We start from the raw sequence: 13,051 nt of genomic DNA, 5'->3' as shown, positions 1-13,051 counted from the left end.
CCTTCTTGCCTTTTCTGTAGTCAACCTTACTAAAAGGCCAGCTTCTCCTTGAAGGATTATATATTTATTCTAAGGGAATAGCTTCCTGGACATATTTTGCTCTGCCATATGCACTCTGTTGTGTTCCCTGTAATAAATATTTAGAAAGCTGATATTTAGAAAGTTGATATGGTAGAATAGCGAAGCCATTTATTCTCATCCAAGAAGTTACTCAACAAGACAAATTCTCTTCAAATGTGACGTGTTCATGAATTAATTAATGCATTTCAAGAGTCTTCTGTGTTAGAAATGTGCCTTGTTCTTTACAACCTGTGACCAAACACTTTCAACCTGACCAGATGATTTGCTCTGTTGACCTAGGGCAGGTTTAACTCAGTGCACAAGCACTAAAAAAAAATGTTCTTTTAATAACTTCCTTTGTAGGGGGTCAGAAGGAATCTAACATTTTCTCTTTTAAGTCAAGAACATCTTAATTTCAAAAGGACAATGTCATCTCTCTGTGTGGACTCTGTGCTCCTGGAAGGTGAAAAAGTCACAATAAAGCATGAAGCAGCAGACTTTTGTAAACCATGTAGTGTATTTGTTTTGGTGCCCTCATTTTGCGGGAAATACATGTAATCAGGTTTATTTTTTCCTGAAATGGACTCCAAGCCAGAGAGAGACCTGGGGAGCTGCAGTTAGTTTCTATATCTTTATAATTTTATAAGCGTGCACAGATTTTTCTGGACCATTTGGAATGAGGAAAATAGCTGCCATCTTGAGGCTGAGCTGCCGTAGTTATGTGGAACTAACTATTGAAGCATTGGTTTATTCATGGAAATTGTTGATCCACTTTAGGGAAGATGTTAACACAGGTGACATATCACTAGTTCATACCTTGATGTGTGTGAGATGAATTGGCCCAAAAGTACATGTATCTCTACTATAAGACTATATTGACATCATAAGTTATAACAGCCCTTAATATGACCATGTTAGATATCTGCAGAGATATTGTGTCTGTTACTTTAGAGAAATATCTTAAAATGTTCCTTTTTAATTCAACACATGATGTACAGCTCTAGTAGATCCAAATGCAGATGCACCAGACAGCAGCACAAAAGGAGCAGATGTGGAGTAGAATGGCAGGGTAAATGTAAAGTTTTTAGGCAGCAATATTGAATGTTTGGAGTGAAATCAGTTCTTGATTTCCCCATGACTGCTCCCTGTGAATGGCTGTTGGTCGTTTGGAAGGACCAGCATTGTTCTCACCTCACACTAGTTAGCCCTGCGGTCGTCTAGCTGCATAAGTCTTCTTCCTTCAGGCAAGTACTATCTCCCTCACAACTTCCATAGCAATGCTCCTTACAGGAAACAGCAAGATGTTTCTCTGTGACAGCAGCAGCAGAGAGGAAGATGTTTTTGCAACCAGTCAGAAAAGGAGTAGAGACCCCACAATAAAAGTAAAATAAAATCCTTTAAAAATAAATCAATGAGCTCTCACTCTCTCTCTCTCTCATTGTGACTCTCAATTATGAAAAATTAGTACAGCCACTTTCTAAAAATTAGCGAAAGAGGCAGTCTAAGTGTAACCAGAGTACCTTCTTAATCATTATAATTATTATTAAATAGATGTATCACAAAAGAACCTAGAGGCACTAATCAAGATCCGGGCTTCATTGTACAACCATATAGTAAAAGACAGCCCTTGCTTACAAGAGCTTACAATCTAAATAGACAAGACAGATGAAAGGTAGGAGAAAGGAATTATAATTTCCATTTTAGAGATGGGGAACAGGAGGCAGAGAAAGATTAAGTGACTTGGGTCTGGGTCGCACAGGAAATCTACCGCAAAGCTAGGAACTGAATGCAGATCTTATGAGTCTTGGTTCAGTTCCTTAGCAAGGCTATTTTTCTTTTTGATTATTATTTATAACAGATAAGGGATCATCTTTCTGTTCTGTTTGTACAATGCCTAGCACAATGGGGCCCTAGTCCATGACTGGAGTTCTTAGCTCATCTTAATTAATTAGCCTCTTAGAGTTGGTATGGCAACTTCCACCTTTTCATGTTCTCTGTATGTATATATATCTTCTTATTATATGTTCCATTCTATGTATCTGATGAAGTAGGCTGTAGCCCACGAAAGCTTATGCTCAAATAAATTTGTTAGTCTCTAAGGTGCCACAAATACTCCAGTTCTTTTTATGGATACAGACTAACAGGGCTGCTACTCTGAAACCTGTACAAATAATGATAATAATGACATAATAGACTCAGACCTGGACACCTTTCTTTACATGAGTAGTCCTTACTCACCTGCAAAAGTCAAGGGCACTGTTTGCATGCATAAGCACTACTCACACGGAAACAAGTATTTCAGGACTGATACAGACCCCTATATCAGTCATAAAAATATAACAAGAGATAACAAATCAAGGGAGAACAGAAGTGTCCAAGATAAGAGAAGCATGAGGATTATAAAAGTAAGATTGGCACCTTAGAGACTAACCAATTTATTTGAGCATGAGCTTTCGTGAGCTACAGCTCACTTCATCAGATGATGAACATCTGATGAAGTGAGCTGTAGCTCACGAAAGCTCATGCTCAAATAAATTGGTTAGTCTCTAAGGTGCCACAAGTACTCCTTTTCTTTTTGCGAATACAGACTAACACGGCTGTTCCTCTGAAAAAAGTAAGATTGAGATAAGATTGCATATGTAAAATCTCAGGGTTTAAAAGAACTTTAAGGTAGAAGAGTAAAAAAAAGTAGCTAGTGAACTCCATCTCTTCATTCTAGAATTAAAAATGATGTAGAAGGAAGATAGATATGCACTGAATTAACAACCTGACTGCCAAATTTCAGACAGATGTGAATTCAGATGGCAAAGTAACCTCTGAGGAATAAGAGTTATAACAACAACTGACCCTTAAAATGAAAGCTGTACCCATAGTTCTCAGCCTAGTAGTCTGAAAGTTCTGGCGATAAGCACTTCTTTTTGTGATTAAACTCTGAAATATATCTGTAAATAAAGTGACTTCCCTTTTTTTTTGTTTTGATTTTAAAATTAAAGCTAACTTTTCTGGGCCTATTGCTGCAGTGGCCACCATGCTGAAGACAACATAATGTTATTTTAATATTAGCTGTAGAATATTTGAATTAAAATAGCAAACATTACACAAATACTAGTGCTCTGATTCAATTCAAAGACACATGAGACTTTTGATATTCATGAATTCACATATTTTAGAAATAGGTCTGCATGATTTGGTTGAATATGGGCATTCTAGCTCAAATATCCTATATCAACATCATTTGCCAATCCATAGGCAGTCATTTATTTGCTTGTTATAATCCAATAATGAAAAAGTTAACAAATAATGAGACTGGTTTGTGAATGTTGCCCAAAACCTAAAGATGCCAAAATGTACATTAATCAAATATTACTTTTAATACTTGCTAATATATATATTACATGATTACATACTATGTTTTACCACAGGAGCTTTGCCTCATTCTATGAACAGGGAATGAATCAAGGATGTGTAGTCACTGAAACTACTGTCATGCAGAAGTTCAAAGGTGTGTAGTGAATGAAGCAGGGAAATACACAAAGAAAAATGATGGTCTCAGGGTTAAGGCAGTTGAAAGCCACCCTGCCTCATTGGATCTTATCCCTGCCTCGGCCACAGAGTTCCTATGTGATGCTGGGCAAGTCAGTGTAAACAAACTGTTTACAGGTGGCTGCTATAGGTTCCTCATTTTCTGGGTGCCCAACTTGGGTCTGATTTGATTAAGGTCTGAGCACTCAGCTGCAAGTGAGGGCACTGGAAGCTGTGCTTTGAATGTATAATGTGCTATAAAATGCAAAATACTTTGAAAAATCAAGTCCTAGGCTTCTCAAATTAGGCACCCAAAATGCTTTAACCTCTGCCTCAGTTCCCGATATGTAAAATGGGGATAATAATAGCACCTCACCTCATGAGGTGTTGTGAAGATAAATTCATTAATGCTTGTAAAGAACTAAAGGCCAAACTTTTAAAGGTATTTAGGCATGTAAAGATGTAGATAGGTGCCCAGTGGGATTTTCAAAATCAGTGTGAAATCAAAGTTAGGCAGCTAGGAGCTTTTGAAAATCCCACTGGGCACCTATCTGCATCTTTACGTGCCTAAATAACTTTAAAACTCTGTCCCCAGGGCACTACAATGACAGTGCCACAGAAAAAGCCCATGGAGAAATGAGTAATTCTGTATTCAGTGCAGGGTTTGGATGGTGTGCAGTAAATAGTGCACAAGCCACACATTAAATGATAAGGATAAAAATATTAAATAGCAACCCATTGAATGAATACCTTTCATCCTGTGCACTGAATGAGGCAAGGGTCTGGGGGGGTAGGGGGCGGGGAGGGTGCAGGGAAGAAGAGCATGTGATCAGATAATTAGAGACTATATCGTAATGCACAAGCACTAAGGGGTTGAATTAAAATTGCACAGGCTATATTCATTCTGGCATTTCTTAACTTTTGAGTGGTTGACTCTGAAACTGAAACATTCATTTAATGTACTTTTTAAGCATGTGTGTGTATGCTTTAAAATATGTTTCAAAATTGTTACGTTACATGTATATATATATTATTTTAGTTTTTGAAAAAAGATCCGTAAAATATGAATAGAAAAATAGAACACAGAATATTTATCATGAAGTTAATTTTTTGTTTGCTAATTTGCCTATCCTCTGAAATCATCTAATGCAAGAAGTGTGAAATTTTAAGCATACAATCATCCTGATTTAGTTTAAGAGAAGAACTGTTACTTATATATGTGTGTTTCAGAGTAGCAGCCTGTATTTGCAAAAAGAAAAGGAGAACTTGTGGCACCTTAGAGACTAACAAATTTATTTGAGCATAAGCTTTCGTGAGCTACAGCTCACTTCATCGGATGCATTCAGTGTGTGATCCAGTTACTGACTTTGGGTTTAGGGACAGCATCATATAAAATCTTAAACAAAAGGTGAAAGTACAGTGTTGACCTATATCACAAAAAGCCTTATTTAGGCATGATCATGTTTGTGTTTTTGGTATAAAGGCATGCATTGTTCTTTACAGTGGCCTTTAGAAAGGCCTTTGAGCTGACTGCTTTTACTGCTGATGTTTGCACACCCAGGCTACAATGAAAATGAGTTATTGGTGCACAAGGGAAGGAGGCCTTCTGCAAATACAAACCTTAGGATTAATGTGCTCTACCCTTTCTGAGCATCCGTCAAACTACTCATAAATACTCAGACTAAACTTACTTCCTGGTCAACCAGCTTCTTCCCCTCTTCTCCTTCCCACCCCCAAGAATATTATATGCAAGAAAACAATTCATTTTTCAAACAGCTTGCTGTGTTAAGGGTAGGGTTTTAGGACTGTGAGTGTGGGTGCGTCCTCTGGGCCTGATGGGCCTTATCTATACTAGGAAAAAAAGTCTTTTTCCATTGAGCTTTGGTTTAACTTGAGTGAAACTCCATCTTAACATCAGTACAGACAGGCTGTAATTTGCGCTGCTAAAATTGAGCTAAAGGTGTTATAAACTGTGTCTACTTTGATTATCATACACATTGTAAGGAGAGTGGTCATGTTAGATAAGCTATTACCAGCAGGAGAGTGAGTTTGTGGGGGGGGATGGGGGGAAGAAAACCTGGATTTGTGCTGGAAATGGCCCAACTTGATTATCATACACATTGTAAGGAGAGTGATCACTTTAGATAAGCTATTACCAGCAGGAGAGTGGGGTGGGAGGAGGTATTTTTTCATGCTTTGTGTGTATATAATAAGATCTTCTACACTTTCCACAGTATGCATCAGATGAAGTGAGCTGTAGCTCACAAAAGCTTATGCTCAAATAAATTGGTTAGTCTCTAAGGTGACACAAGTACTCCTTTTCTTTTTGCGAATACAGACTAACACAGCTATTACTCTGAAATGTGTCTACATAGGTGTTAAGTGGGGTTTGCAAGAGAGTTAAGCTAGCTCAGGTGAGGTAACTCAACTGAATTCTCTGACACACCTTTTTTCCTAATGAAGACAAGGCCTTAAAACTGCTGTCTGCTTCTTAGGGTTTGTCTACATGGGGAAATTGACTGGCATTATAGTGGAACAATTATTCTGTTGTAGTTATACTGGCATAACTCTCCCGTGTGGATACGCTATTCCAGAATGAAGTAGAACAATTGCTCTGCTTTTGAAGCTAGACAAGCTCTTAACCTACAATATCCCTGCTGCCCACACAGAAAGAAATGCAAACCTACCTCCCCTCCCAAAAAAACAAACACAACAATTTTCTTGTTCACTTTGTTCATTTGTAAGCAGTAAATCACATTTACAAAGATATCTTCGGATTTCATCTTCCCCCACAGGATGTTCCTGACCAGGAACCAGAGTGTTGCCTTCTTGACCTTATTATTATCATAGTGCCCAGGAGCCCTTTGTGTTAGGAGCTGTACAAACAACAAAAAGACAGTCCCTCCCTCCAAAGTGCTTATAATCTAAGTAGAAACAGCATGAGAGTTCACTAGAGGTAAAACTCAGACACTAATGAGATGGCAGCAAACAAGAACCTAGATGGACATCAGTCTCAATACCGACACATGAGACTGTTAAGTCATGCCAAGAGAAAATAGATGCTGAAGATATTTGGACCCTATATTTTCCAGAACTGTGAAAATACTTTATTTAAAATATCTACATCCAAACAATGTCTCCACTATCAGTATTTTTGTCCCTCCGAGGCCATCCTAGCTTAGTGAATGGGAGAAATAAGAGGTAAGTAATTACAAGTTTTGCTGGTTCTTAAGCTTGCTTATGCTTTACTTGGGCTTGGTCTACACAAGCAACTTATGTCAGTGTAACTGCATTGTTCAGGGGTGCGGATTTTCCATACCCCTGAGTGATGCAGTTATACTGACCGAAGTCCTGGTGCAGACAGTGCTATGTCAACGGGAGAGCTTCTCCCATCAACATAGCTAAAACCTCTTGGGGAGGTTTAATACCTGTAATGATGAGAGAATCCCTCCCATCAGTGTAGGTAGCATCTTCAGTGAAGTATTACAGCTTGGTGCAGCTCTGCCACTGCAGCATTTCAAATGTAGACAAGCCCTTAGCCCTGGTCTACACTAGGACTTTAGGTCGAATTTAGCAGCATTAAATCGATGTAAACCTGCACCTGTCCACACGATGAAGCCCTTTATTTCGACTGAAAGGGCTCTTAAAATCGATTTCCTTACTCCACCCCTGACAAGTGGATTAGCACTTAAATCGACCTTGCCGGCTCGAATTTGGGGTACTGTGGACACAATTTGATGGTATTGGCCTCCGGGAGCTATCCCAGAGTGCTCCACTGTGACCGCTCTGGACAGCACTCTCAACTCAGATGCACTGGCCAGGTAGACAGGAAAAGAACCGCGAACTTTTGAATCTCATTTCCTGTTTGGCCAGCGTGGCAAGCTGCAGGTGACCATGCAGAGCTCATCAGCACAGGTGACCATGATGGAGTCCCAGAATCGCAAAAGAGCTCCAGCATGGACCGAACGGGAGGTACGGGATCTGATCACTGTTTGGGGAGAGGAATCCGTGCTATCAGAACTCCGTTCCAGTTTTCGAAATGCCAAAACCTTTGTCAAAATCTCCCAGGGCATGAAGGACAGAGGCCATAACAGGGACCAGAAGCAGTGCCGCGTGAAACTGAAGGAGCTGAGGCAAGCCTACCAGAAAACCAGAGAGGCGAACGGCCGCTCCGGGTCAGAGCCCCAAACATGCCGCTTCTATGATGAGCTGCATGCCATTTTAGGGGGTTCAGCCACTACTACCCCAGCCGTGTTGTTTGACTCCTTCAATGGAGATGGAGGCAATATGGAAGCAGGTTTTGGGGACGAAGAAGATGATGATGATGATGAGGTTGTAGATAGCTCACAGCAAGCAAGCAGAGAAACCGGTTTTCCCGACAGCCAGGAACTGTTTCTCACCCTGGACCTGGAGCCAGTACCCCCCGAACCCACCCAAGGCTGCCTCCTGGACCCAGCAGGCGGAGAAGGGACCTCTGGTGAGTGTACCTTTTAAAAATACTATACATGGTTTAAAAGCAAGCATGTGAAAGGATTACTTTGCCCTGGCATTCGCGGTTCTCCTAGATGTACTCCTAAAGCCTTTGCAAAAGGTTTCTGGGGAGGGCAGCCTTATTGCGTCCTTCATGGTAGGACACTTTACCACTCCAGGCCAGTAACACGTACTAGGGAATCATTGTAGAACAAAGCATTGCAGTGTATGTTTGTTGGCATTCAAACAACATCCGTTCTTTATCTCTCTGTGTTATCCTCAGGAGAGTGAGATATAATTCATGGTCACCTGGTTGAAATAGAGTGCTTTTCTTCAGGGGACACTCAGAGGAGCCCATTCCTGCTGGGCTGTTTGCCTGTGGCTAAACAGAAATGTTCCCCGCTGTTAGCCACAGGGAGGGGGGAAGGTTGAGGGGGTAGCCACGCGGTGGGGGGAGGCAAAATGCGACCTTGTAATGAAAGCATATGTGCTATGTATGTAATGTTAACAGCAAGGTTTACCCTGAAAGAGTGTAGCCACTGTTTTATAAAATGTGTCTTTTTAAATACCCTTTTTTTTTCTCCACCAGCTGCATGTGTTTCAATGATCACAAGATCTTCTCCTTCCCAGAGGCTAGTGAAGCTTAGAAAGAAAAAAAAACGCACTTGCAATGAAATGTTCTCCGAGCTCATGCTGTCCTCCCACACTGACAGAGCACAGACGAATGCGTGGAGGCAAATAATGTCAGAGTGCAGAAAAGCACAAAATGACCGGGAGGAGAGGTGGCGGGCTGAAGAGAGTAAGTGGCGGGCTGAAGAGAGTAAGTGGCGGGCTGAAGAGAGGGCTGAAGCTCAAATGTGGCGGCAGCGTGATGAGAGGAGGCAGGATTCAATGCTGAGGCTGCTGCAGGACCAAACCAGTATGCTCCAGTGCATGGTTGAGCTGCAGCAAAGGCAGCTGGAGCACAGACTGCCACTGCAGCCCCTGTGTAACCAACCGCCCTCCTCCCCAAGTTCCATAGCCTCCACACCCAGACGCCCAAGGATGCGGTGTGGGGGCCTCCGGCCAACCAGCCACTCCACCACAGAGGATTGCCCAAAAAAAAGAAGGCTGTCATTCAATAAATTTTAAAGTTGTAAATTTTTAAAGTGCTTTGCTTAAAGTGCTGTGTGGCATTTTCCTTCCCTCCTCCACCACCCCTCCTGGGCTACCTTGGTAGTCATCCCCCTATTTGTGTAGTGAATGAATAAAGAATGCATGAATGTGAAGCAACAATGACTTTATTGCCTCTGCAAGCGGTGATTGAAGGGAGGAGGGGCGGGTGGTTAGCTTACAGGGAAGTAGAGTGAACCAAAGGGCGGGGGGGGGGTTCATCAAGGAGAAACAAACAGAACTTTCACACCGTAGCCTGGCCAGTCATGAAACTGGTTTTCAAAGCTTCTCTGATGCGTACCGTGCCCTCCTGTGCTCTTCTAACCGCCCTGGTGTCTGGCTGCACGTAACCAGCAGCCAGGCGATTTGCCTCAATCTCCGACCCCGCCATAAACGTCTCCCCCTTACTCTCACAGATATTGTGGAGCACACAGCAAGCAGTAATAACAGTGGGAATATTGGTTTCGCTGAGGTCTGAGCGAGTCAGTAAACTGCACCAGCGCGCCTTTAAACGTCCAAATGCACATTCTACCACCATTCTGCACTTGCTCAGCCTGTAGTTGAACAGCTCCTGACTACTGTCCAGGCTGCCTGTGTACGGCTTCATGAGCCATGGCATTAAGGGGTAGGCTGGGTCCCCAAGGATACATATAGGCATTTCAACATCCCCAACAGTTATTTTCTGGTCTGGGAATAAAGTCCCTTCCTGCAGCTTTTGAAACAGACCAGAGTTCCTGAAGATGCAAGCGTCATGTACCTTTCCCGGCCATCCCACGTTGATGTTGGTGAAACGTCCCTTGTGATCCACCAGAGCTTGCAGCACTATCGAAAAGTACCCCTTGCGGTTTATGTACTCGGCGGCTTGGTGCTCCGGTGCCAAGATAGGGATATGGGTTCCGTCTTTGGCCCCACCACAGTTAGGGAATCCCATTGCAGCAAAGCCATCCACTATGACCTGCACATTTCCCAGGGTCACTACCCTTGATATCAGCAGATCTTTGATTGCGTGGACTACTTGCATCACAGCAGCCCCCACAGTAGATTTGCCCACTCCAAATTGATTCCCAACTGACCAGTAGCTGTCTGGCGTTGCAAGCTTCCACAGGACTATCGCCACTCGCTTCTCAACTGCGAGGGCTGCTCTCACTTTGGTATTCATGCGCCTCAGGGCAGGGGAAAGCAAGTCACAAAGTTCCATGAAAGTGCCCTTACGCATGCGAAAGTTTCGCAGCCACTGGGAATTGTCCCAGACCTGCAACACTATGCGGTCCCACCAGTCTGTGCTTGTTTCCCAAGCCCAGAATCGGCGTTTCACAGCATGAACCTGCCCCATTAGCACCATGATGCATGCATTGGCAGGGCCCATGCTTTCAGAGAAATCTGTGTCCATGTCCTGATCACTCACGTGACCACGCTGACGTCGCCTCCTCGTCCGGTATCGCTTTGCCAGGTTCTGGTGCTGCATATACTGCTGGATAATGCGTGTGGTGTTTAATGTGCTCCTAATTGCCAAAGTGAGCTGAGCGGCCTCCAAGCTTGCCTTGGTATGGGGTCCGCACAGAAAAAAGGCGCAGAATGATTGTCTGCTGTTGCTCTGACGAAGGGAGGGGCTTCTGACGACACAGCTTACAGGGTTGGCTTCAGGGAGCTAAAATCAACAAAGGGGGTGTCTTTACATGAAGGAGTATTTCAGGCAGGACTTCACGGAGGGTTCCAATAAGAAATGGTGCACCGAAGTTATTGTTCTTATTGGAACAAGGAGGTTAGCCTGGCCTCAGGTTGATACATGGCTAGATTTACCTCACTGCACCTTCTCTGTGAGTGACTGCAGTGTGATCTAGAGGAATGAGTCCCCTAGACAGGGGAGGAGGCAAATGAGTACAAAACAAATCTGGTCTATTTCTTGTTTTGATCCACTCCATCTATCTTTTACATCTTTGGCTGGCAGCAGACGGTGCAGAAGGACTGCATGCTATCCACATCTCATGGCTGCTCGGCAGAAGATGGTACAATATGACTGCTAGCAATCCTCATCTCTTGCCTGCCCGGCTGAAGATGGTACAGTACGACTGCTAACAATCCATATCGCCTGCCTGCTCAGCATAAGATGGTTCAATAGGACTGACTGCAGGACTAAAGAGAATGACCTGGTCAAGTCACTCCAAATTTAGTCCCTGGGCCGATGTCTGCCCAGGCGCTCCCAGCCGACGTGGCCAGGAGCACCTCGGACACGACGAGGACGACTACCAGTCATACTGCACCGTCTGCTGCCAGAAGGCAATGGGTTGCTGATACTGTGTAGCAAAGCCGTACCGCATCTGCCAGCACCCGGGAGTCATAGGGTGACGGTTACCTGAGCGGGCTCCATGCTTGCCGTGTATGGCGTCTGCACAGGTAACTCAGGAAAAAAGGCGCAAAACGATTGTCTGCCCTTGCTTTCACGGAGGGAGGGAGGGAACGGGGGCCTGACGATACGTACCCAGAACCACCTGCGACAATGTTTTAGCCCCATCAGAGTGCTCCATCGTGACTGCTCTGGACAGCACTCTCAGATGCACAATTGTTTGCCGTTGATCTGATGCAGGGAGGGGCGACTGAGGACACGGCTTACAGGGTTGGCTTCAGGGAGCTAAAATCAACAAAGGGGGTGTTTATACATGAAGGAGTATTTCAGGCAGGACTTCACGGAGGGTTCCAATAAGAAATGGTGCACCGAAGTTATTGTTCTTATTGGAACAAGAAGGTTAGCCTGGCCTCTGATTGATACATGGCTAGATTTACCTCGCTGCACCTTCTCTGTGAGTGACTGCAGTGTGACCTAGAAGAATGAGTCCCCTAGACCGGGGAGGGGGAGAAGCAAATGAATACAGAACAAATCTGGTCTATTTCTTGTTTTGATCCACTCCATCTATCTTTTACATCTTTGGCTGGCAGCAGACGGTGCAGAAGGACTGCATGCCATCCACATCTCATGGCTGCTCGGCAGAAGATGGTACAGTACGACTGCTAGCCATCCTCATCTCTTGCCTGCCCGGCAGAAGATGGTACAGTACGACTGCTAGCAATCCGTATCGCCTGCCTGCTCACCATAAGACGATTCAATAGGACTGACTGCAGGACTAAAGAGAGTGACCTGGTCCAGTCACTCCAAATTTAGTCCCTGCGCCCATGTTTGTCCAGGCGCTCCCAGCCGACGTGGCCAGGAGCACCTCGGACATGACGATGACGGCTACCAGTCGTACTGTACCGTCTGCTGCCACAAGGCAAGGGGTTGCTGCTACTGTGTAGCAATGCCGTACCGCATCTGCCAGCACCCAGGAGACATAGGGTGACGGTTACCTGAGTGGGCTCCATGCTTGCCGTGGTATGGCGTCTGCACAGGTAACTCAGGAAAAAAGGCGCAAAACGATTGTCTGCCCTTGCTTTCACGGAGGGAGGGAGGGAATGGGGGCCTGACGATATGTATCCAGAACCACCTGTGACAATGTTTTAGCCCCATCAGGCATTGGGATCTCAACCCAGAATTCCAATGGGCAGCGGACACTGCGGGAACTGTGGGATAGCTATCCACAGTGCAACGCTCCGGAAGTCGACTCTAGCCTCGGTACTGTGGAAGCGCTCCGCCGAGTTAATGCACTTAGAGCATTTTCTGTGGGGACACACACACTCGAATATATAAAACCGATTTCTAAAAAACCGACTTCTATAAATTCGACCTTATGCCGTAGTGTAGACATACCCTAAGTGTCTGAGTTGTTGTTCTCTCCCCCTCCCCCGTTTTTCTGCATTTTATTTAGTGAGGCTAACTGCAGAAACAAGTAATTGTTATCAGTAGAAATACAGTCGC

General features: G+C 44.1%; 1 protein-coding gene and 1 long non-coding RNA gene across 2 annotated transcripts in view; one reads left to right on the top strand and one right to left on the bottom strand.

Annotated features, from left to right (window-relative positions):
• Positions 1 to 13,051, bottom strand: part of LOC144930538 (uncharacterized) — a 148,971-nt gene that overhangs the window by 3,091 nt on the left and 132,829 nt on the right. The gene's annotated exons all lie outside the window — the stretch shown is intronic.
• LOC144930575 (uncharacterized) overlaps positions 7,590 to 13,051 on the top strand; it is a 38,221-nt gene continuing 32,759 nt past the window's right edge. Inside the window, exons 1-2 of the mRNA XM_078852997.1 lie at positions 7,590 to 8,059; positions 8,642 to 8,747. Coding sequence (XP_078709123.1) covers positions 7,654 to 8,059; positions 8,642 to 8,747 — 512 coding nt within the window. The 5' untranslated portion in view covers positions 7,590 to 7,653. The remainder of the gene's footprint in view (positions 8,060 to 8,641; positions 8,748 to 13,051) is intronic.

The sequence above is a fragment of the Lepidochelys kempii genome, chromosome 5 (genome assembly GCF_965140285.1).
Source record: "Lepidochelys kempii isolate rLepKem1 chromosome 5, rLepKem1.hap1, whole genome shotgun sequence".
Lineage (NCBI taxonomy): Eukaryota > Metazoa > Chordata > Testudines > Cheloniidae > Lepidochelys > Lepidochelys kempii.
This window is presented reverse-complemented; position numbering and strand designations above follow the sequence as displayed.